The 24,585-nt window shown below is 52.6% G+C and overlaps 2 protein-coding genes across 3 annotated transcripts in view; both read left to right on the forward strand.

Annotated features, from left to right (window-relative positions):
• The window catches only part of LOC105484695 (armadillo repeat containing 6), a 28,559-nt gene extending 11,411 nt beyond the window's left edge, over positions 1-17,148 (forward strand). The window contains exons 5-10 of one of the 2 annotated variants that reach the window (XM_011746724.3): positions 8,210-8,783; positions 10,738-10,883; positions 11,870-12,001; positions 12,404-12,541; positions 14,302-14,544; positions 16,151-17,148. In XM_011746724.3, coding sequence (XP_011745026.2) covers positions 8,210-8,783; positions 10,738-10,883; positions 11,870-12,001; positions 12,404-12,541; positions 14,302-14,514 — 1,203 coding nt within the window. In that variant the 3' untranslated portion in view covers positions 14,515-14,544; positions 16,151-17,148. The remainder of the gene's footprint in view (positions 1-8,209; positions 8,784-10,737; positions 10,884-11,869; positions 12,002-12,403; positions 12,542-14,301; positions 14,545-16,150) is intronic. The other variant, XM_011746813.3, reaches the window with a different exon arrangement.
• Positions 17,149-21,453: 4,305 nt separating this feature from the next.
• The window catches only part of LOC105483946 (solute carrier family 25 member 42), a 50,143-nt gene continuing 47,011 nt past the window's right edge, over positions 21,454-24,585 (forward strand). The window contains exon 1 of the mRNA XM_011745403.2: positions 21,454-21,589. The gene's annotated coding sequence lies outside the window, so the exon portion shown is untranslated. The remainder of the gene's footprint in view (positions 21,590-24,585) is intronic.

Raw genomic sequence — 24,585 nt, forward strand, 5'->3', positions numbered from 1 at the left:
GTGGCATGTATGCTGAAATCAGGTGGATGGCTTGATTGTCCCTGCTGCTAGAAGCCCAGAGTCAGGAACACCATAGAGGGGCCCTTCTGGCTTCCCAGAGACAGATGGACAGGACTCACAGGACGAGAGAGTGGGCTCACAGTAAGGCTGTCACTTACTGAGCACCGACTGTTTACCAGCACTTTCTAGCCAATCTGTTAGCACTGAAGCTCACCAGTGAGGTAGGTGGTGTCACTCCTGTCTTAGTGATGGGGAAACAGGCCAGGAGCTGGCACTTAACCTCTCCAGAGACCCAAACGAGGAAGGTAAAAGAACTTCAATGCTTTCCTTAAGGTCACCCATTGAACTTTGTAATACAGCAGAAGGCTCTGGTGTTTGAGAACCGACCGTGGACCTGGTTCTGTGCAGGTACTTTTTTCCTGCCTTCTCAGTCATTGTCCAAACAACACCTGCAAGGCTGGGATTTCCCCATTATACAGATGGGGACATTGAGATCCAAAGAGAAGAAAAGTCATTGACCTGGGAGCAGGAGGTGCAATGATAGGAGAGGAAGTTGGAAGAGATGGCTCTGGGTGTAAACCCAGCTCACCTAAGGCATGACACTTACTTCTCCCTACCTCAGGATCTTGCCCTCTCCTGCCTTGAGGAGGTCTTGTGAGAATTGCCTCGTTGTTGTTAGTTTGCTTTTTACCTTTCTTGCCTAATAAAGATGAATTTATTTTATTATTATTATTTTTTTTTTTTGAGGTAGAGTCTCGCTCTGTCGCCCAGGCTGGTGTGCAGTGGCGCAATCTCAGCTCACTGCAACTTCCACCTCCCAAGTTCAAGTGATTCTCCTGCCTGACCTCCCCGAGTAGCTGGGATTATAGGCACACACCACCACACCTGGCTAATTTTTTTGTGTTTTTAGTAGAGACGAGGTTTCACCATGTTGGCCAGCCTGGTCTTGAACTCCTGACCTCAGGTTATTTGCCCACCTTGGCCTCCCAAAGTGCCAGGATTACAGGCATGAGCCATGATGCCCAGCCTGGATGAATTTCTTTTAAAATGAGTTTGTCTTCCGGCTATCTTTGCATTTGGTGATTCATGTTTTTCCTACCGATTTGTAGATGAACTTTATATAGAAAGGATCTCAATAACAATATCATCTATATTATCTAGCAGTTACTGCTTAAGTACTTCTTAAGTGCTCAGCGTTATGCTAAATTCTTTTTTTTTTTCTTTTTTTTTTTTTTTTTTGAGACGGAGTCTCACTGTGTCACCCAGGCTGGAGTGCAGTGGCGCGATCTCGGCTCACTGCAAGCTCCGCCTCCCGGGTTCACACCATTCTCCTGCCTCAGCCTCCTGAGTAGCTGGGACTACAGGTGCCTGCCACCATGACCGGCTAATTTTTTTGTATTTTTTAGTAGAGATGGGGTTTCACCGTGTTAGCCAGGATGGTTTCTATCTCCTGACCTCATGATCCACCTGCTTCGGCCTCCCAAAGTGCTGGGATTACAAGTGTCAGCCACCATGCCCGGCCTTTTGTTTTTTGAGACAGAGTCTCACTCTGTTGCCCAGGCTGGAGTACAGTGGCGCAACATGGCTCACTGCAACCTCTGCCTCCTGGGTTCAAGCGATTCTCTTGCCTCAGCCTCACAAGTAGCTGGGATTACAGGTGCACACCACCATGCCCAGCTAATTTTGTTTTGTTTTGTTTTGTTTTTTTGAGACGGAGTCTCGCTCTATCACCCAGGCTGGAGTGCAGTGGCGCGATCTTGGCTCACTGCAAGCTCCGCCTCCCGGGTTCATGCCATTCTCCTGCCTTAGTCTCCCGAGTAGCTGGGACTACAGGTGCCCACCACCACACCCAGCTAATTTTTTGTATTTTTAGTAGAGACAAAGTTTCACCGTGTTAGCCAGAATGGTCTCGATCTCCTGATCTCGTGATCTGCCCACCTTGGCCTCCCAAAGTGCTGGGATTACAGCTGTGAGCCACTATGCCTGGCCTATTATGCTAAATTCTTAAAATATGTTCTCTTAATCTGTGCTCAGCCCATTTTGCTGATGAGATATCTAAGGCTTCCCAAGGATCAATGACCCCCACCCCAAAAGGTCAGAGGCAGAACTGGTACCTGAATCCAGGAAGCCAAGCACTGAAATTCAGGCTGTTCTACCATATGTGTTCAAACAAACACATACCAAAACTATGTGTTTGTTTATGACATTCGCTTCTTTTTTTTTTTTCTTAACTGTTCTTTTATTTATTTTTTGAGACGGAGTCTCACTCTGTTGGCCAGGCTGGAGTGCAGTGGCCCTTCCTCAGCTCACTGCAACTTCCTTCTCCCAGGTTCATTCAGTTCTCCTGCCTCAGCCTCCTGAGTAGCTGGGTTTACAGGCGTGTACCATGCCTTGCAGATTTTTGTATTTTTAGTAGAGATGGGATTTCACCACATTGGCCAGGCTGGTCTCGAACTCCTAACCTAAGTGATCTACCTGCCTCGGCCTCCCAAAGTGTTGGGATTACTGGCATGAGCCACTGTGCCCAGCCTATTTTTTTTTCTTTTGTAGAGACGAGGTCTTGCTATATTGCCAGGATGATCTTGAACACCTGGCCTCAAGTGACCCTCCCACTTTGCCCTGCCAACGTGCGGGGATTACAGGTGTGAGCCAACATGCCCGGCCTTAAATTTTTTTCTTTTTTTTTTTTTGGACACAAAGTCTTGCTCTGTTACCCATGCTAGAGTGCAGTGGCAGGATCTCGGCTCACTGCAACCTCCACCTCCCGGGTTCAAGTGATGCTCCTGTCTCAGCCTCCTGAGTAGCTGGGATTACAGGTACCTGCCACCCCTGGCTAATTTTAAATTTTATTTTTCATTACAGAAGAGTGGAAATACATTCTTAGCATAAAAGATTTGAGCAATACTCAAGCACTTATAGTAAAATCTGAAAGTCCTTGCCCTGTCCCTCCCACCAGACACTGGGGTTTGCATCTCAGCAGTCAGTTCGCAACTGAACCAAGCCCCTTCTCAAATGCCCCGCAGCATAATTGACCTTGTGCATCTTGGCTCAGATGTGTAAAAAATGCTTATCTGTTGAGGGAGAAAACAATTCATTGTGATGGCCGTTGAAATTAATCTATTCATGTCATAAGATGTATTGCAAACAGGCTTATAGAAACAGAAGGAAAATAACATCTGGAGACTGTCCAAGTAGAAACTGAGCCAGCCGGGCCACATTTACATGTGGGAAGTTGCAGAATGAAAAGCATTAGTCACAGAGAGTGAATGACTCCAGGAGTTTCGTGATTAAAGCCCCCCTCCATGAGCAGGGTGGTGAGCACCACACAGACTTGTCATAGGTAGAACACAGCTGGCTCTGCCACCTGCATTTTAGCAACAACCTGTTGATGAAAATACTCTATAAAATATTTCAAGAGATTTATTCTGAACCAAATATGAGTGACCCGTGGCCTGTGACACAGCCTCGGGAACTCCTGAGAACATGTGCCCAAGGTGGTCGGGCTACAGCTTGGTTTTATACATTCTAGGGAGACATGAGACATCAATCAATACATGTGAGATGTACATTGGTGTGGTCTGGAAAAGTAGGGCAGCTGAAAGCTGGGGCTTCCAGGTTATAGGCAAATTTAAAGATTTTTCTGGCCGGTTGCTGTGGCTCACATCTGTAATTTCAGCACTTTGGGAGGCTGAGGTGGTCGGATCGCATTGAGCTGAGGAGTTTGGGACCAGCCTGGCCAACATGCCAAAACCCTGTCTCTACAAAAAACACAAAAATTAGGCCAGGCGCGGTGACTCACGCCTGTAATTCCAGCACTTTGGGAGCCCAGGCAGGTGGATCACCTGAGGTTAGTGTTCGAGACCAGCCTGGCCAACATGGTGAAACCCCATCTCTACTAAAAATACAAAAATTAACCGGGCATGGTGGCAGGCACCTGTAACTCCACCTACTCAGGAGGCTAAGGTAGGAGAATTGCTTGAATCCGGGAGGCAGAGGTTGCAGTGAGCCGAGATTGCGCCATTGCACTCCAGCCTGGGTGACAAGAGCGAAATTGCATCTCAAAAACAAAACAAAAACAAAAATTAGCTGGGCATGGTGGTGGACGCTTATAATCCCAGCTACTTGGGAGGCTAAGGCAGGAGAATCACTTGAACCCAGGAGGTGGAGGTTGCAGTGAGCCAAGATCATGCCACTGCACTCCAGCCTGGGCAACAGAATGAGACTCAGAAAAAAAAAAAAAAAGATTTTCTGATTGAAATAGTTATCTAAAGACCTAGAATCAATAGAAAGTAATATTTTGCTTAAGATGGGTTGTGGAGACTCAGGTTTTATCAAGGAGATGAAGCCTCCAGGTAGCAGGCTTCATTGAAAATAGATTGTAAATGTTTCTTATCAGACTCAAAAAGGCGCCAGACTCTTAGTTAATTCTGTCCTGAATCAGGGAAAAGACCTGGAAAGGGAATCTCTGTAGAATGTAGCTTGTCCCCACAAGAGATAGCTTTCCTGGGCCATTTCAAAATATGTCAAAGAAATATATTTTAGGATAAAATACTTTGATTTCTTTCCATACTGTATTAGTATTAGGCTGGAAGTTGGTGTCTTATTGCTACAAAAAAGTCTTAAGATGGTCAGTTGTGTCTGACTTCCAAAGGCAGGAAGATAAAATGGGACATATTTGACCCCCACTTCCCATCATGACCTGAACTAGTTTTTCAGGTTACCTTTGGAATGCCTTTGGCCAAGAGAAGGGGTCCTTAGAATGGATGGGTACTTAGATTGTTTTCTTTTTTTTCTTTTTTTTTTTTTTTTGAGACAAGGTCTCACCTTGATACCCAGCTAGAGTGCAGTGGTGTAATCTTGGCTCACTGAAACCTCTGCTTCCCGGGCTCAAGCAATTCTTCAGCCTCAGCCTCCCATGTAGCTGGGACTACAGGTGTGAGCCACCAACACCTGGCTAATTTTTGTATTTTTTTTTTTTAGAGGCAGGGTTTTACCGTGTTGCCCAGGCTGGTCTTGAACTCCTGAGCTGAAAGCAATCCACCTGCCTTGGCCTCCCAAAGTGATGGGATTACGAGCATGAGCCACCATGCCCGGCCAAGAATTTTATTTTTAGTTTACACGTCCTTACTAACATAGTAATTCCTTGTGAAAAACTTGGTAGTTCTAACTCCAGTACTGTGCATCCTCAAAGGCATTTCTGTCAGGAGCTTTTCAAGTTTCTTACAGGGTTTCTGCTGAAATGCTACACCACTGTTTGTTATGTAAAATATGCATAAAAACATTTACCATTGTAACCTTTTTTTTTCTTTTTTTTGAGACGGAGTCTTGCTCTGTCGCCCAGGCTGGAGTGCAGTGGCCGGATCTCAGCTCACTGCAAGCTCCGCCTCCCGGGTTTACGCCATTCTCCTGCCTCAGCCTCCCGAGTAGCTGGGACTACAGGCGCCCGCCACCTTGCCTGGCTAGTGTTTTTTTTTTTTTATTTTTTAGTAGAGACGGGGTTTCACTGTGTTAGCCAGGATGGGATTGTAACCATTTTTAAATGTAGAGTTCAGTGTCATGGTACATTAAGTACATTCATAATGTTGTACTTTATGACCATCCATCTCATCTTGCAATACTGAAACAAACTCTGTGTTCCTCTTCCCCTCAGCCCCCAGCAACCATCATTCTGCCTTCTGTTGCTGTAAATTTGACTACTCCAGGGACCTCATATAAATGGAATCAATCACAGGCGGGGCGCCGTGGCTCATGCCTATAATCCCAGCATTTTGGGAGGCCAAGGTGGGCAGATCACTTTGAGGTCAGGAGTTTGAGACCAGCCTGGCCAACATGGTGAAACCCTGTCTCCACTGAAAATAACAAAAATTATCCAGGCATGGTGGCATATGCGTGTAGTTCCAGCTGCTCAGGAGGCTGAAGCGGGAGGATCGCTTGAACCCGGGAGATGGAGGTTGCAGTGAGCCGAGATGGCACCACTCCACTCCAGCCTGGGTGACAGAGGAAGACTCCATCTAAAAAAAAAATTTTTTTTGGCCGGGCGCGGTGGCTCAATCCTGTAATCCCAGCACTTTGGGAGGCCGAGACGGGCGGATCACGAGGTCAGGAGATCGAGACCATCCTGGCTGACATGGTGAAACCCCATCTCTACTTTAAAAATACAAAAAACTAGCCAGGCGAAGTGGCGGGCGCCTGTAGTCCCAGCTACTCGGGAGGCTGAGGCAGGAGAATGGCGTGAACCTGGGAGGCGGAGCTTGCAGTGAGCTGAGATCCGGCCACTGCACTCCAGCCTGGGCGGCAGAGCGAGACTCTGTCTCAACAAAAAAAAAAAAAAAAAAAAAAAAAAAATTTTTTTTTAAACAAATGGAATCACAGGCTGGGTGCGGTGGCTCACACCTGTAATCCCAGCACTTTGGGAGGCCAAGGCAGGCAGATCACCTGATGTCGGGAGTTCGAGACCAGCCTGACTAACATGGAGAAACCCTGTATATACTAAAAATACAAAAAAATTAGCTGGGCATGGTGGCACATTTCTGTAATCCCAGCGACTTGGGAGGCTGAGGCAGGAGAATCACTTGAGCCCACAAGGCGGAGGTTGCGGTGAGCTGAGATTACGCCATTGCACTTCAGCCTGGGCGATAAGAGCAAAAGTCTTCTCAAAAACAAAACAAAACAAAAATAAATAAATGGAATCACAGTATTTGTCTTTTGGTGACTGTCTTATTTCACTTAGCATAATGTCCTCAAGGTACATCCATGGTATACTACGTGCCTGAATTTCTTTGTTGTCGTTGTAGTGTTTTTTTTTTTTTTTCTTTTTGAAGACAGTCTCGCTCTGTCATCCAGGCTGGAGTGCAATGGCACGATCTTAGCTCACTGCAGCCTCCAACCTCTTAGCTCTGATGGATCATGCTGCTCTGAACATGAGTGTACAGGTATCTCTTTGAGACTGTGCTTTCAGTTCTCTTGAATGTATCCCCAGAAGTGGAACTGCTGGATCATACAGTAATTCTATGATTTTCTTTTTTGAGATGAGTGCTCCATATGTTGCCCAGGCTGGTCTTGAACTCCTGGGCTCAAGCGATCCTCCTGCCTTGGCCTCCCAAAGTGCTGGGATTACAGGCACGAGCCACCAAGCCTGGCTCCTCTGTAGGTTTGAATTGCATTTTTCCTAATGATTAGTGATATTGAGCGTCTTTTCATGTGTTAGTGGCCATTTGTATGTATTCTTTGTAGTAATGTCTATTCTAGTCATGCACACTGGTGTTAACTTTTTAATTGTTTTTTGTTTTTCAGTTCTAATCTCATGTTAGCAAAAATTTATCTTTTTAAATATCCTGTTGCATTGTAACATATACTCAGGTCCACAAATCTGAGCTTAGTGAAGACTATCAGATAGGCTTCTTTGTTTTTTGTGTCAGTCAATGCCAAATCAAAGCCCTTTGGGCTGGTGGTTTCTGTAGAACCGCCCTGACTCAGTCTGGGTGCAAATAATCTCCTACACTCCAGGCTCACAGATTCATCTTTGGCTCATGCTATGTCCCAAGGTCATATAGTTGAATGGCAGCTAAACTTGTCTGAGGTGTTTAAAGTTTTTCTCCCCAGTGGCTTAGAGTTGAATTTGGGTAAATCTGCTCTCTGTACAGTATAACCACATTTCGCAGGTGCTCAGTACATGTTTGTGGAGTGAATGAGAGAGATGAAAGGAGACATCAGGATGGGTATATCTGGTGAATGTGGCTTTCTCCTTCCTTGGAGAACTGACCGTTGATGGGTGTGCCAATTTGTTATGGCTGTGTGACAAACAGCCCAAAACAACAGGTGTCTTATTGTTTCTTGTGATTCTGCCTGGTTGGGCTCAGCTGGACGGTTCTTCTGCCGGTATTGCTTGGGTCCTCTAGATGGCAGGTAGGGCTGGAATGTTTAATATGTCTGCATTTATGTGTGCAGCCCCTCGGCAGGGACACTGAGCTGTCTTTCTCCCTGTGTGTGTGTGTGTGTCAGTGTCAGTCTTCCACCCTATGGCCTCTGAAGCTCAAAGCTCCTAGAAGCACAGGTCTGGAAGTTGTCAGAGCTGTAACTGACCCCACATCACTTCCACTGCAGGCCCAGATCCCAGGGGAGGGAACCTTGCAGGGATCCAGACACTGTTGCTGTGGCCATGGGCTCCTCTCGCCTGAGCTGATGCTGAGGTTTCTCCCATGTCTCCCAGACGCTCAGTGACCTCCAGGAGTCTGTGGCCAGCTCTCACACCCAGGAGGTGTCAGCACACCTCACCCGCTTCTGTGACCAGTGCAAGCAGGACAAGGCCTGCCGCTTCCTCGCGGCCCAGAAGGGGGCCTACCCCATCATCTTCACTGCCTGGAAGCTGGCCACTGCAGGTGACCAGGGCCTTCTGCTCCAGTCCCTCAATGCCCTGTCAGTGCTAACTGATGGCCAGCCAGACCTCCTGGACACCCAGGGCCTGCAGCTCCTGGTGGCCACGCTGACCCAGAATGCTGATGAGGCCGACCTGACCTGCTCTGGGATCCGCTGTGTGCGTCACGCTTGCCTGAAACATGAACAGAATCGGCAAGACCTGGTGAAAGCTGGTGTGCTGCCCCTGCTGACTGGCGCCATTGCCCATCATGGCCACCATGCTGACGTGGTCAGGGAGGCCTGCTGGGCCCTGCGTGTCATGACCTTCGATGACGACATCCGTGTGCCCTTTGGCCACGCCCACAACCATGCCAAGATGATTGTGCAGGAGAACAAAGGCTTGAAGGTGCTCATTGAAGCCACCAAAGGTAAGAGCCGGGGGCCAATATGAGCCAGCAAACAAAGGCAGGCAGGTCAGATGTGACCAGAGTGAGGGGGTCAGAGATCAGGACTGCTTCAGGCACGGCGGGCTCAAGGTTCCGCTCGCCCCTCAGCTTAGACCCGCCTGCATGGCAACCCTCGTGAGGAGTCTCCCCATGCTTTCTCATGGCTCCAGGAGAATTCCAGGCCAGCACTCATTGGCTAGGAGCAGGCCACAATCCCATCTCTGGAGCTTCTGGGGAAGGGGCTTGCTGTGTCCGACTCCAGGAACTGAGGAGGGAAAGGGGACCTCCCCAGAGGGAAATAAGAGGACTGGGGGAAGCTGGCTGGCACGCACCGTGGCAGTCTCAGGTGGATGTGTACACGCTTGATCATATTCAGCCACAAATCCTTAGGCATATTCATGTGTCTGGCTCCAGGGTGACCATGATGAGCCGGCCCTGGGACGTCACAGTGCTGACCGTCAGACCCTAAAGCTTCTGTCTTAACCCCTAACCCCATTCCATCCACCGAACCCACTAGAAAAGTCCTGATTGACACACAGAAGGTGTCAGAAGGATGAGTTCCCCTTTCCTGCCTGCCCGTGGCTCTGGCTCTGTGGCCAGGCCTGTGTGGGGGTTCTGGCTCTGTCTGCTGAGGAAGTGAGCCCACCTCAGTCTCCCATACCTCCAGCAAGGCTGAAAATGAGTCCTGACCTTCTGCAAAGTCAGACTGCTTTTCCAGGAGGTAGCTCACACCTTTCCTGTTTTATTTATAGGAGCTCCAAGCAGTTAGGTTTCTGCCAGAGAGACAGGATATGTATATATGAAGCGACTTTTTGGTAAGGAATGGGGTCATGCAATTGTGGCAAGTCTGTACTCCATAGGACAGGCTGGAAACTCCCGGGCAGTCGCCTTCTCAAGAAAACACCTGTTTCCTTCTAAGGACTTCAGCTGATTGAATGAGTCCCATTCACATTGTTCAAGATCATCTCCTCTACTTAAAGGCAACTAGGCCAGGCATGATGGCTCATGCCTGTAATGTCAGCACTTTGGGAGGCTGAAGTAGAAGGATTGTTTGGGCCCAGGAGTTCAAGACCAGCATGGGCAACATGATGATACCCCGTCTCTACTAAAAACACAAAAATTGCTGGGCGTGGTGGCGGGCGCCTGTAATCCCAGTTACTTGAGAGGCTGAGGCAGAAGGATCTCTTGAGCCTAGGAAGCAGAAGTTGCGGTGAGCCAAAATCACGCCACTGCACTCAAGCCTGGGTGACAAAGCGAGACTCTGTCTCAAATTAATAATAATAATAATAATAATAGATAGCTGATTGCAGATGGTAACCGTGTGGACAGAATACCTCCATGGCAACACCTATATTGGCATTGGGTGGAACTGCAGAGGGCTACAGGTGGCCACAGGAACTGACCATCGCAGCCCTGTGTAGGTGCAGGATCTTCGCCCTCTTGGCGTGAGTTCCGGCATCTGCTTCCTGGTGCAGTGCCTCTGGGCTCCATCTGCGCCTTCTGTGTTCAGTTTTGGCCACGTCAGTCTGGTCCATATGTGTCCCTCTATGGTTTTGGAGTTTCCTGTTGCACTTAGAAAAGCCATTCCTACCCCATGATCATAAAAATAGTCTTCAGATGTCTTTTTTTTTTTTTTTTTTTAGCACTAGTATGGTTTTCTTTTTTTAGGTGAGACCATCAGTTGGTATGGAATTTATTTGGGGCATGATGGAAGGAAGCTGGAGGGGCACATTCCTAAGTCTTTCCAGCAGCCAGCAGGGGGCACTGCAGGCCCAGGCAGCCCCTGGTGTTCCCTGGGGCCTTCCTGGTGCCCGTGGCCACTCCAATAGGCAGAAGGGCTGGACTCCTCTAGTGCAGCAGGATCCCCACCCAACCGGAGGGCCCTGCAGCTGGTTCTTCCCGCCCCCACCACCACTGTCTCCCTCTCTCCCCGCAGCGTTCCTAGATAACCCTGGCATCCTGAGCGAGCTCTGCGGAACCCTGTCCCGCCTGGCCATCCGCAACGAGTTCTGCCAGGAGGTCGTCGACCTCGGAGGCCTAAGCATCCTGGTGTCCCTGCTAGCTGACTTCAATGACCACCAGGTGGGGAACCAGAGCAGCGTTCTGGTATGAAGCCCCCCTGGCCCAGTGCATGCTGTCCCTCTGGGTCCCAGTCAGCCGGACGAGCCATAGTCAGAACAAGCCGGCCCTGCCTGCCAATCTCGGAACCAAAGTGCAGTTTTTCTTTTCACTGACCCAAGGGCAGGAACCAAAGGTTGGGGGGGAACAAACCCACCCGCTCTCCCTTACTGTCCTTTTGCACCAGGAAAAGGATGATGGGAAGCACAGGGTGGGGGTGTGTTGGCCAAGGCTGGGATATTTGGGTTAGTTCCCACACCTAAGTATCTAGGAAACTCTGCCTCAGTTTCCCTAGCTGCAGAATAGAGCAGGGTCCCCTACTCATTACTCCATTTAGCAGCTGATTATCGAGCCCTTCTCCATGTGCCCACCCACAGCAGGGAGCCAGTCAACAGGCGCCTCCCTATCCAGCTGCAGCTGCAGGAAAGCCCCCAGGGGTGCCACAGTCCTGCGCCCCCAAGCCTCGCTGGTGACGTCACTCAGCTTCTTTCTGTGCAAGTGGCTGGGAGCTGAATGGGAACCAACTTCAGCTCATAAAGGGATACATTTTGCCATGTATTCTTGGGCAGTCAGGGGTCAGGGTCCTCAGGTTCCCCATTAAGGGGATCAGCAGTCCCAATAGCATCTTATCCACTGTCCTCAGTGCAGGGCAGTTAGCGCCCACCCTGGGTCTGTGGCCATGGCCAGGGGGACCCTGTGCTCTGAAGGCCGGCCTGAGTCACATGCCCCCTCTGCCCCTGTGGGGATAGGGGATCAAGTCACCTGGATGGTACCATTTGGACATAGGCAGCCTGAGCCACAGGCATCTGCCACCCCTTTTCATTAGTCACACTCTGCAGTCACACCGTACTTGCTGGCGAAACAGTAAAACAGCCCCAGATTCTCCCTCAGAGCCCTCTCCCACAATCCAGCGGCCTGGCTGGGGGTGAGCGAGCTTTTCCCTTGTGCAGGAGCTCGTGAAGCAAGTGCTGAGCACCCTGCGAGCCATCGCAGGCAACGACGACGTGAAAGACGCTATTGTCCATGCCGGCGGGACGGAGTCCATCGTGGCTGCCATGACCCAGCACCTGACCTGCCCCCAGGTACCCACCTCTGGGGGCACACAGAGTAGCAGGGTAGTGGCTGGAGTCCCAGTTAAGTTTCTGTGTCTGCATGAAGCTCTATTCCTCTATAGGGCCAGAGCAGGGCAGGTGAGGGTCGCGGGCTCTGGCTCTCAAATGCTGATCTGCCTATGCATGACTCTGGGTGTCCTGGAGTTACTACCAGCACCCTGCAAAGGTCTGACCAGGCCTAGTGCCCTTGTCACCCCTAAGAGCTCGGCTGATACTTTTGTCACCCTGCCATCATGCCGTCATTACACAGGAGCTGCCAGAGACCCACGGAGGGGAGGCCGCAGGGTGTTCACCAGGGGTTGGCAGCCACGGCAGGATGTTGTGGAGGGTCTTTCCGCTACATCTCCGCCTTCCTGTGACTGCCCCCTGCAGGTGTGTGAGCAGAGCTGCGCGGCCCTGTGCTTCCTGGCCCTGCGTAAGCCGGACAACAGCCGCATCATCGTGGAGGGTGGAGGGGCTGTGGCAGCACTGCAGGCCATGAAGGCACACCCGCAGAAGGCCGGCGTGCAGGTGGGCAGGGCATGGGATGGGGGCAGGCAGGCTGGGGTGGGGTGTGCAGGTAGGTGCTGAGAGGGCATGGGAGCAGGTGTGATGTGTGGGTGGGTGATGGGGCAAAGGCTCAGTCCCTATCCCTGTCCCTTTCCCTGCCACAGCCGAGCCCCACAGGGCCAACTTCTTTCTCATCTTCCAAAATGTGCTGAATTCTGCCTGCAGCTGTTTCCTTTTCTGCCTTTGTTTTTTCTACATTTACTCTCCTATTTTGGGGAGGGGGGCATTGGGAGAGCTTTCTGGTGAAACCCCAGAAAGAAACCTATAACACATCATCTCCTTTTTTTTTTGAGACAGTCTCACTCTGTCACCCAGGCTGGAGTGCAGTGGCGCCATCTCGGCTCACTACAACCTCCGCCTCCTGGGTTCAAGTGATTCCCCTGTCTCAGTCTCCAGAGTAGCTGGGTCCTCAGGCATGGGCCACTAAGCCTGGCTAATTTTTGTAATTTTAGCAGAGACGAGGTTTCGCCATGTTAGCCAGGCTGGTCTCAAACTCCTGACTTCAGGTGATCCACCGCCTCCACCTCCCAAAGTGCTGGGATTACAGGTGTGAGCCACCATGCCCTTAATCTCCTTTCTTTTTCTTTCTTTTTTTTTTTTTTTCGAGATGAAGTCTTACTCTTTCGCCCAGGCTGGAGTGCAGTGGTGCTTTCTTGGCTCACTGCAAGCTCCGCCTCCCGGGTTCACGCCATTCTCCTGCCTCAGCCTCCCAAGTAGCTGGGACTACAGGCCTGTAGTTTTTTTGTATACCGCTAATTTTTCGTATTTTAGTAGAGACGGGGTTTCACCATGTTAGCCAGGATGGTCTCAATCTATTGACCTTGTGATCCACCCGCCTCGGCCTCCCAGGGTGCTGGGATTATAGGCATGACCCACCGCGCCCGGCAATCTCCTTTCTTAAAAGTCGCTGTAGAGAGATCTGGGGAGGAAGAAGTTGGGGAAGCATGGATGGTGATCTGCCTGGGGCTTCAGAAAGGTTCCTGCCCCCTCCTTGGGCTGCTGGTCTAAGTTCTGGGTGTGGGACACCCTGTCCACACCTCCCTGGCTGAACCCAGACTCCTCCCTGCAGCCCCTGGGGCCCTCCTCGCCTCCTCACTCCCCGCATAGGGTCCTTGGACATACCAGGCTGGGACCCCTCTGGGACACTGTCCCTTACCTGGTCTGTCCCCTTGTCCACTTCTGGCCACCCTGGCCAGCAGCTCCCCACTCTACATGCGCTTCCCATCTGCTCTCCTGTTGGTGGTGGGAGCCACCCTGGGAAGCTTCCAGGCAGCATCCCGCACCCACCCACAGCAGGTGCACAGGGCACAAATGTCCATCGAATGTGTAGGAATGTAACTGACAGGCGCCTGTGCACAACCACTCTTTTCCTGTGGCCTCACTGCCCCCTTGCCCTAGGGCCCCTTCCTTGGCTCCGTGCCAGCCTCGGGGGACCTCAGACTCACCAACTCTGAGGCTGAGAGTTCCAAAGCCATGGGACAGATCCTGGAGCTTCCCTGAGCCTGTTTCCTTGCCTGGGAGTTGGGGGCATTAGCCTTGCCTTCTGGGGCTGCCAAGAGGGTAAAGTGGAGAGATGGGTCTAACTTGATACACTGTAGGCAGCTGCTAGATGTCAGCTGTGGTTATGATCACCTCCATCTTGTTATGATGAAGACCCAGAGGTCAGAGTGGACCCCACCCCAAAGCCCTATCTGGCAGCTCACAGCTGCTCTCTCCTACAGAAACAGGCTTGCATGCTGATCCGAAACCTGGTGGCCCACAGCCAGGCCTTCTCGAAGCCCATCCTGGACTTGGGGGCTGAGGCACTCATCGTGCAGGCCCGATCGGCCCACCGTGACTGTGAGGACGTGGCCAAGGCTGCCCTACGGGACCTGGGTTGCCATGTCGAATTCCAAGAGCTGTGGACAGGCCAGAGGGGCAACCTGGCGCCATGACCCCAGGCCCAGTCTGGGCCATGATTCTGGGTGAGTCGTGTGACTCAGGAATGGGGGTAGATCCAGGTCCTCCACTGTCCCACATTAGTTCTGTCCCCTTCACAGTGAGAAGTGTTTTTCGGCAGTCCTTGGGTAAAGGGTCGGGGAGGGGGGGGCCTTGTAGGGAGGCATCTACACAGAAGAAAGCAGCCCCCACATCCCAGCCACTCCTGGGTCCCAGCCTCGCCTCCCCGCCAGCAGCATGGACGTTACTGTCCTTCTCCTTCCCCGTAGCCCCATGCCCTACCAGAAGGGGCAAAGGGCACGTCCCATCACTCACGGCCGTATCTGAAATGTGGTGGCCGCTGTGGGCCAGGCTCAGGGCAGGGCAGGCGATTCCAGTGGGGTTGGGCCCCCAGTGCCTGCTGCTTACTGCAGGTTCGTACGGGCCTCTGCTCCTCGTTTTTCTCACCTGTAAAATGGGTCTCAGATGCCTGGCCCCAGCTTGTCTGTCTCTGGTTTTGGGCCAGCCAGGGTACCTGATAATAAAAGATCATTGGGTAAACAATTGGAGGGGTCTCTTCCCTAGCTCAGCTGAACATGGGGGGCTGTAGCCAGTGGCCTCAGAGTATGGGGGAAGGACAAACATTTTGGTGGGGGGGCCATGGAGTCACTGAGGGTAGCAAAGGGGTTTTGGGAATGGCCTGGGATATAGGATCCACTGTCACCCTCAGACAGGCAGGCACTGAGGCCATGGTCAGGATCACTGTTTCTGATATGTACCACCCACAGGGCCGGAGGGCTCCACATTCATCCCCTACTCAGCTCTGCAGCCTTGAGCAAGTGAAAGAACCTCTCCGAGCCTCAATATGCTCCTCCTAAAGTGAGGATTGGGGCAGTGATAGATCCCCCTCTGAGAGGTGTTGGGCCAGGCTGAGCACATGGGGGGTGCCCAGTTGTCTTAGGCTGGGTGTCCTAGATAGCCAACCTTTTGTCTCTGAGCCTCAATTTCCCCATCTATAAGATAGACATCGGCTGGGCACGGTGGCTCACGGCTATAATCCCAGCACTGTGGGAGGCTGAGGTGGGCGGGTCACTTGAGGTCAGGAGTTTGAGACCAACATGGTGAAACCCCATCTCTATTAAGAAAATACAAAAATCAGCCCAGTGTGGGGATGCATGCCTGTAATCCCAGTTACTCAGGAGGCTGAGACAGGAGAAGTGCTTGAACCCGGGTGGCAGTGGTTGCAGTGAGCTGAGATCACACCACTGCACTCCAGCCTGGGCAACAGGGTGAGACTCTGTCTCAAAAAAAAAAAAAAAAAAAAAAAAAGACATCATCCTTGTTGGCCTCAGTGACCACCCCACCCCAAGCATTCTTGGGGGGCCCAGGCAGCCAAGGCCCCGCAGACCCCAGCTCTTCTGCTCTGAAGTCACACTCAGAGGTCACACCATGGTCACTAGGTAGCTTGTGTATCCCTTGTGGCCTGACGGGGGTCCAGGCAGCCTCAGGACCACTTGTTTGTGCCCCAGCCTTTCTGCCCACACCTTGGAGGCCTCTCCCCTCTTGGACCCTCGCCCCTGCTTGTCACGTGCCTCCCCGAGCCCCAGGATGGCCTGGACTCAGTCCTTGACCTCAGTGAAACTCCTTTCCCAGCAGGCCCCCAGCTTCCGCGGAATCCAGCTGATGCAAACAGCTGAGGAGCGTCACCCTGGCTGCACCTCCGTGGTGTCCTCGTCTCCCCTGCCCCCAGCAGGAAAGGGTGCTCTCAGGTCAGCAGGGCTGGCCCAAACCTCTGACCCAGTCACCCCGCCCTGTCCCTTCTCCCTGGAGACTCCCAGGATGTGGGAGAAAGATCTCGAACTTGCCCCAGACTGCCCTGACTTACCTGCTGGGCCAGTGTGACCTTGGGTAGTCTTGTGACCCTGGGCAGTTCTCAAGCATTTGTTCATCTGTCATGTGGTGGGGAGGTGCTCCTGGGCTATTTCTAGGAAGGCCTGCAGTGCTGGCCCTGTCATTCCTGCTCCAACCTTGCTCTCAGTCTGCCCATGGCTCCCCTTTGCCCTCTACATAAAACCTGCCTGTGGTCCCAGCAACTTGGGCTAAGGTGGGAAGATCACTTGAGCCCAGGAGTCCATGGCTGCAGTGAGTTAGGGTGGCACCACTGCACTCCAACCTGGGTGACAGAGCAAGAGCCTGTCTCAAAAAACAAAAAACAAAACAAAACAAAAAATGCTCTTCATGCCCTGCAGACCCAGTGTGACCCAGGCCCTGCCCATCTCCCATTTCCTCTCCACTGCACTCACTCCCTATTCCCCCACCCCAGGGCCTTTGCACAAGCCCCCATGTGACAAGCCATGCCCTCTGCCTAGAAGTGCCCTTCCCTCGGCCCTCCCCGTGGCTGGCTCTTCCTAGCACGTGAGGTTTCAGCTCAGATTGCCTCCTCCAGGAGAGACCCCCATCTCATCACCCCATGTGCTCTGGCTCTGACGCTGGGCCCCATCTGAGGTCACCTCGTTTGTGAACTCTCCTGTTTGTCTTGCCCCCACCATTGGCTGGCTCTCTGCAGGCAGGCCCCTGTCCCCCCTTGCTGCGCCTTCAGCTTCCCATCAATGTTTTTGAATGTTCACCTGAATAAACTGACAAGCACTCGAGGTCCCTGCCAGGTGGCCCCAGTGTCCTCCCCTGGGCCTGGGCCAAGCTGCAGGCTTCTTCAGGAAGGGGTGGTTCTGCCTTATCAGTCCCTCCCACCTTAGCCCAAGGAAGTGGGTGTCTTCAGTAGATGCAGCTAGCATGTTTGGACAGCCTCAGGTTGGGTGGGGGCCCCTCATCAAAGATCTCACATTTCCCTGGGGTTGATGGCCTGGCTTTCCATCCCCCTCAGCCACTTCAGGCATATCACCTCCCCTCTGTGAGCCTCGACTTTCTCATCTGAACTCAGGCTAGGTCTGGTACACTGGAGGGCCACAGCCCCTAGCAAGGCCCGATTCAGGGGATGTCCGGCGCATAACTCCCCCCAGCCCCATCCCCGTCCCCTTCCCTTTTCTGTCGCCCAGGCTGGAGTGCAGTGGCACGATCTCGGCTCACTGCAACCTCTGCCTTCCAGGTTCAAGCCATCCTCCTGCCTCAGGCTCCTGAGGAGCTGGGACTACAGGCATGTGCCACACGCCTGGCTAATTTTTGTATTTTTAGTAGAGACGGGATTTTGCCATGTTGACCAGGCTGGTCTCCAACTCCTGACCTCAGGTGATCCACCTTCCTGAGCCTCTCAGAGTGCTGGGATTACAGGCATGAGCCACTGCACCTGGTCTTCTCTTTTTTTTTTTTGACACGGAGTCTCACTCTGTTGCCCAGGCTGGAGTGCAGTGGCACGATCTCGGCTCACTGCAAACTCCGCCTCCTGGGTTCACGCCATTCTCCTGCCTCGGCCTCCTGAGTAGCTAGGAATACAGGCACCTACCACCACGCCCGGCTAATTTTTTTTTTTTTTTTTTTTTTTTTTTGAGACGGAGTCTCGCTCTGTCGCCCAGGCTGGAGTGCAGTGGCGCGATCTCGGCTCACTGCAAGCTCCGCCTCCTGGGTTTACGCCATTCTCCTGCCTCAGCCTCCTGAGTAGCTGGGACTACAGGCGCCCGCCACCGCGCCCGGCTAATTTTTTGTATTTTTAGTAGAGACGGGGTTTCACCGTGGTCTCGATCTCCTGACCTTGTGATCCGCCCGCCTCGGCCTCCCAAAGTGCTGGGACGGCTAATTTTTTTGTATTTTTTGTAGAGACGGGGTTTCATCGTGTTAGCCAGGATGATCGCGATCTCCTGATCTCGTGATCCACCCACCTCGGCCTCCCCAGAGTGCTGGGATTACAGGTGTGAGCCACCGCGCCTGGCCCCAGCCTTCTCTTAAGTAGCTTTTGCTGCCCTCCTTGATGACATCGAGACCTGGGCTGAGGGGGAGCCTGCTGCAAGGATGGTGCAAGTGTGTTCAAGGCAAGCCTCTGCTGCTGTGGGCTCTTGGTGAAGTGGCCTGACTTCTCTGAGCCTTGGGAGGTGAATGAGGCCACTCTGACCCCAGCCAGGCTTGGTTGTTGTCACTGCTGTGTTCAGGATGTGTCCCTCCAGCCCGGGATGGGCTTGGGTTCCTGGGAAACGAACACAGATTTTTTTCTATTGTGAACATACATCTCGCAAAGGCTGGACTAAACCCCATTTTCCAGATAGGAAATAGACTCATGGGCATTTGAGGGACTGTGGTGCGATGAGACCACAGCTTGGCCTGCCTCCAGGCCCCTCATCTTTTTCCAAAGTTGTTAACCTGACCTTGGGCAAAAGGCCTTCTGGCCTCAGGTGATTAGGCCTGGACGCTGTGCCAGGGCCTGGCTCACAGCTGATTCCTGGGATCCCCAAGAAGTACAGGAGACTGGAGGGTGAAGAGGCAGTATCCTGTCCAGTGGCCAGCCAAAGCAGAAGAGCCGAGATCCTGGGCACCCTAGCTGGGCTCACATGAGTGCCTATGGTGGGGGTGTCCATTGCTATTGCCAGGGTGCTTTGCCTGCCATTGCTGGAAGGTGGTAGGGAGGTTGGCTGGCGCCAGCCTGCTAAAGAACGAGCAGAAGCTAGAGAGGCAGCCCCAGGCTGGGCCAGAGCCTGACCTTTGCCTTAGTTGGCGCTGTCCCTGGAAGTACTGTGGGACCTTCCAGGAGCTTTGTTACCTACCCCTCCCAGGGCCTGGCAGGTGGGCACTGGGAGTGGGGCCTCCTCGGCATAGATATCTTGCTCTTGGTGTGGCAAGCCACACCCATAGTTAGTCTATGTCTCCATGAAGCGCTATTTACAGAGAGGGAAACAGGCCCAGAGAAGAACAATATATCATCATCACCAGACTTCTATGAGTGCTTACCGTGGACTAAGCCATTGTAAGCATTTCGCTTCCATTTCATCAGTGCTCACATCAGCCCTAGGAGATAGCTGGGAAACTGAAGTGGGGAGCTTGTGTTATTTGCTGAAGGTTCTGTGGCTCTTACTGGCCATTGCTTATGTTAAAAAGAGCAGGGGTTCAAACCCAGCCCTGGGTCCTTCCACCAAGGAATATTCTCCACCATAGGCTCAGTTTTCTCATCTGCAAAGTGGGCACTGTCACGTCCACCTGGAAGTGAGGTGGGGAGATGGTATTGGAGAAAGCCCAGCAGGGACCTGGCACCCAGTTGATGTTTAACTGACCTCAGCTTCCTCCTCTTCTCTGGAGGGCACAATGGAGGCCAGGTCCTGGAAGTTGCTGGGGGTAGTAAACCATAGGTGGCAGGTATGGGAGGGGAGGTCCATGTAGGCATATCGTGAGAATATCAGGAGTTTGATGATGGCCTTGGGCTAGTGATTTCCAGTCACATCCTCCCCATTTGAAACTTGTGTATCACGCACTTAGCAGGGGCTTGCACAGCCCTGAAACATGAACCCTTTCTAAGGTTGGTTTCAGCCTTGCTCCCTCCCAGGATTCCCTGGTTCTGAACTTGATCTCCACCAACCCTGGCCAGCACCTAGAGGAAACAAGAGCTGGTATCTGGAAACATTTGTAGGCTTCTTCGTCTTGAAAATGAAGGGTGAGTCAGAGAACAGAGTGGCCTCGGGGCAGGTGCCGATGACACAGCCATGCCTGAGATGGCAGGTGTCTCCCTAAACGGCTGGCATTTTTCTGCAAAGCAACGCCATTAACCACACTTCACAGAGGAGCTGAGGCTCACAGGCCGCACATGACCTGCTGAGGGTCAAATGCTTTCATCAGATAATTAAAATGAGAGCTGGGTTATAAATTTTCCCAGGGAAGCAACCCCAGAGAGGAAAGATCAAGGCATAGGAATCATTATCCCCCTTCTTTTCCAAATGAAACAGCTGAGGCTCACAAGGCCTTTGCCCAAGGTTGTGTGGTGGGCCAGTGATTCGACAAGGATTCAAACCTAGGTCTCTTGAGGCCCCCAGTGGCTCTTCTCTGACACTCCCTTTCCAAAAAGCAGGCTGCTGTAGATTCATTGTCTGGTTTAGCAACCAACGTGCTGTGTAACCTTGGGCATGGAGCTTGACCTCTCTGTGCTCTGGTTTCTGTAAAAGGGGTCAGTGGTCGCTTTGACCTCGTGGGACTGTGGTTAAGATTCAGTTAATTCATAAAAGGCTTAGCAGGGAGGAGGCCCAACAGGGATGTCACCGGATACCTTGGCAGGTACCATGACACAGGTCAGACACACAGAAAACCACACAGCACGTTTCAGTAGGATTCTGCTCCTTATTTCCATGTCTTCACACCACCTCGAGATGCAGAGGGCAGCTCAGAGTGACCTCCAGCGAATCTGCCCTCTCTGTGTCGTCTGCAGGGGATTAGTGGGGAGTAAGGGGATGGAGAATTATCCAGGAGTCCTTCAGCCTTGATGGTCCAAGTTCACAGCCGCTTCTGCGCTGGGTGGCCAGAGGGCGGGCTCTACACGAGAGTCTCAGGGGACCCTGCACCAGGCGTCGGGTTGCCACGCTCTGGGTGAGACTGCACCTTGAACGCTCCAGCCTTCCCTGGGGGCGTACCGCCCACGGCCGCTGCGACTGGCCGCGGGACCTGCCAGTCTGCGGCTTTGCAGCCAATCCCCGTCTCCCCCCAGGCTACGCCCTCTGTTCCTCTCGCCTCTGTGCCACCGGTCGCGCCAGTTTCCTCGTAGCCCCGCCCTTGGTCCCCGGCGATTGGCCGACAGTTCTGCCTGTTTTCTGCCAAGATTCCTCGCCTGCCTCCAGGCCCTCGCCTCCCAGCGCCTAGCACCCTGCGGGACCGCCGAGGCACCCCAGGCCTCTCCCAATAGCCCCACCTCTGCCCGTCAGCGATTGGCTTCGGGGGCTGCCCATACGCTTCATACCCGCCAATCACTGACGTTTCCAGCGCTGACTGGCCAGGGAGCAGCCAATCGGGGCGTGGCGTGGACCCCTCCCGTGGCGCGCTCTGGGGGTGCGCGAGGCGGGGCCGTGGCGGCTGGAGGTGGTGGCGGCGGCGACGTGTCCGGGCCGGTGAGGGGGCGCGGGGGCGCCGGGGGGCGCAAGCGTCAGCGGCCCGCGCTTGTCGGGCTGAACTGAGGTAAGGCACGGGTCCTGTCATGGATCCCGGGGCGAGGGGCGGACGAGGCGGGGCGTGACAGCAGCGTCGCGAGGGCAAGAAGAGGTTAAAGACCCCCCCAACCCCACACTCCACGTCTACTGCCCTCTGGGGGCTACTGCATCCAGGTCTGAGCCCCTCACCCGCAGCCCACGCACGCCTGACACCATGTCCCTTTTCGTTGACATTCCCCATACACCTGAAACTGTCCTTGCTGACATCTCCCACACCCCTGGGGCCTTGTCCCCGGCGCCCCGCACAGCTGGGTCTGACATCCCCCTCACACACCTGACACCGCGCCCCCACTCACGAACACCCACCCCCACTCACGAATACCCCTCATATCACCTGAGACTGTCCCTGTCGATGACACCCCCACATCCACACCTGAGCCTGTGACTTCTAACCCACGGTCCCGCAACTCACACCTGGACCTGGTCCCGTCCCCTACTGCCTTTCCTCATATCCAGGTATCTGCTCGCTACCCTTGTACCCACTCCCCCAGCAACCTGGGTCCCTCTTCTCAGGGACTTTACCCCCGGCAACTGCCCTCTGGTCCTGGCAGCCCCACACCTCTGTCTCTCCCCTTTCTCCTCCCTCCTACCCTCTCCCATCTTGGGCTTTCTTCCACGTGCACCTGTGTTCGCACACCCTCTGTAATAATCCCCCCGAATCCCCCAGGTCCTCGAATAGTCCCCCAAGCCTTGGTATCTCAGTATCGCTGCACCCTCCCCTCCCCAAACAAAAGCTTACCCCAGTGTTCATTTCTAACAGTGCTTGACAGTCTATAAAGTGATTTCCGGACCTTAGAATAATCCCATCGGTCAGACGAAACCGGAATCATCTCCATTTTACCAGCCACAGACCTAAACCACTTGAATGCTAGAGGCAGAGACTGTTGCATCCTGGGCATCGCTGACCCTCTGCTGTGGGGACCCACCGCGTTTGCGCCCATCTGTTATGTTTATCTCAGAGGGATTGGCAGGAGTCGTGACTTTGACTCGGTCCGGAAAGGCTTAGCTGGAAGGGACAGCCCCTCTGCCAAGCATGTGTCTCGGAGTCCTGGGGCGGGCTGGCGGTGGAGACGCTACCGGAGGAGGGGGGGTCATCATCTTGGGTACCTCCTGCAGGATGCCGGAGAGGGAGTTGCCGGGGCCGGGGCTCCCAGCCCTTGCAGACCGAGGACCCCTCTCAGACACTCCTTGGGCCCTTGAAGCCGATAAACAGAGTAAGGAAACACTCTTTAGAGTGCGTCAAACTACTGTTTCAGCTGTTTAAAGCTAACCTGCAAAACGAGCCTGGGAGCCTGGCATGGTGCTAGGAATGATTCTTCTGGAACTTTTTAGTTCTCTTGAGTCTGATGCAAGCATGCAGCATAGAAGGAGGACAGTGGCTTTGTTGTTGAAAAGCAATAACGTGCCATTTCCTGTAAGGCTTGCGGAGCATTTCTTATCCCCTCCCACCTCTCCCTGCAAAGACGGTGCCAGAATGTTCCAGAGGGTCATGTCACCTTCAGCTTCTCCTGTGGAAACTGAAGCCATTTGGGTTTTCTGTCCAACTTCAATATGGGTCATTTAAAACATATATGGATGTGTGTGTATATATGTATGTATATGTGTGTGGGTGTGTGTTGTACACAGTACCTATATGCATATGTTTATATACATAGTTTATATACACATATTTCATGTGTGTTATATATGTACATGTGTATAAACTTTGACAAGATCATTGAGTGTATAGTTTTTGGGTTTTTTTTTTTGAGAAAGAGTCTTGCTCTGTCGCGCAGGCTGGAGTGCAATGGCGTGATCTTGGCTCAAGGCAACCTCTGCCTCCTGGGTTCATGCAGTTCTCCTGCCTCAGCCTCCCGAGTAGCTGGGATTACAGGCGTGTGCCACCACGCCCAGCTCATTTTTTCATTTTTAATAGAAATGGGGTTTCACCATATTGGCTAGGCTGGTCTCGCACTCCTGACCCCAAGTGATCCACTCGCCTCAGCCTCCCAAAGTGCTAGGATTACAGGCGTGAGCCACCACGCCCGGCCTATTATATAGTTAAAAACAAAAAATCAAACAGTACAAAAGGGCACGTAGTAGAAATCAGGCAGTCTACCCCGTTCCTCCTCAGATGCACTTACTGTTGATAATTTCTTGTGTTTTCTTCCAGAGGTAGTCTATGACTGGGGTGGCAGAAACGGGTGGGGGGAGGTATATATCCCCCAGCCCTTTTAAACCATTGGTAAATTTGCATTGAACAGACATAGGCATTCTAAGGCCACTCCCCTACTGATGGCTGTTTAAGCTGCAGCCCATATTTAGCTTTTACAAACAGAGCTGCAATGGATAGACACATGCATTATCATGTACTAAATACACAGTGAACGTATTTGGGCTCCAGCCATGCCCAGACACTTCAGACCCCCCTGTCTTGCCAGCTGTGCCTGTAGTCCACAGTTACTCAGGAGGCTGAGGTGGGAGGATTGCTTGAACCAAGGAGTTCAAGGTTGCAGTGAGCTATAATCTTGCCACTGCATTCCTCTCCAGCCTGGACGACAGAGCTAGATCCTGTCTCAAAAAAAAAAAAAAAAAAAAAAAAAATCGGGGGGTCAAGTCAAAGGGCATATTCATGTAAATAGTTAATGTCCCTCCTTCTCCTCTCAACTGTGAAGTTGGAAAGCCTGATTCCTCTCCTGTGGCCAGCTCAGTTATTATCAAGTTTTGTGGTCTGTCCCATCGATAGGTAAAAAATAGCACAAGAGAACATCACTTCCATGCTTCCTACCCCTCTCTTAGGTGTTCTGGCTTGTGGGGTAGGGATTAAACATTAGACTTGTTTCTCTGCCAGTCAGACTAAAGTTCAAGAAATATTTGGGGCTGGACGCAGTGGTTCACACTACCCAACACTTTGGGTGGATGAGGCAGGAGTATTGCTTGAGCCCAGGAGTTTGAGACCAGCTCGGGCAACATGGTGAAACCCCA

This window comes from Macaca nemestrina, chromosome 20 (assembly GCF_043159975.1).
Source record: "Macaca nemestrina isolate mMacNem1 chromosome 20, mMacNem.hap1, whole genome shotgun sequence".
NCBI classification, from domain to species: domain Eukaryota; kingdom Metazoa; phylum Chordata; class Mammalia; order Primates; family Cercopithecidae; genus Macaca; species Macaca nemestrina.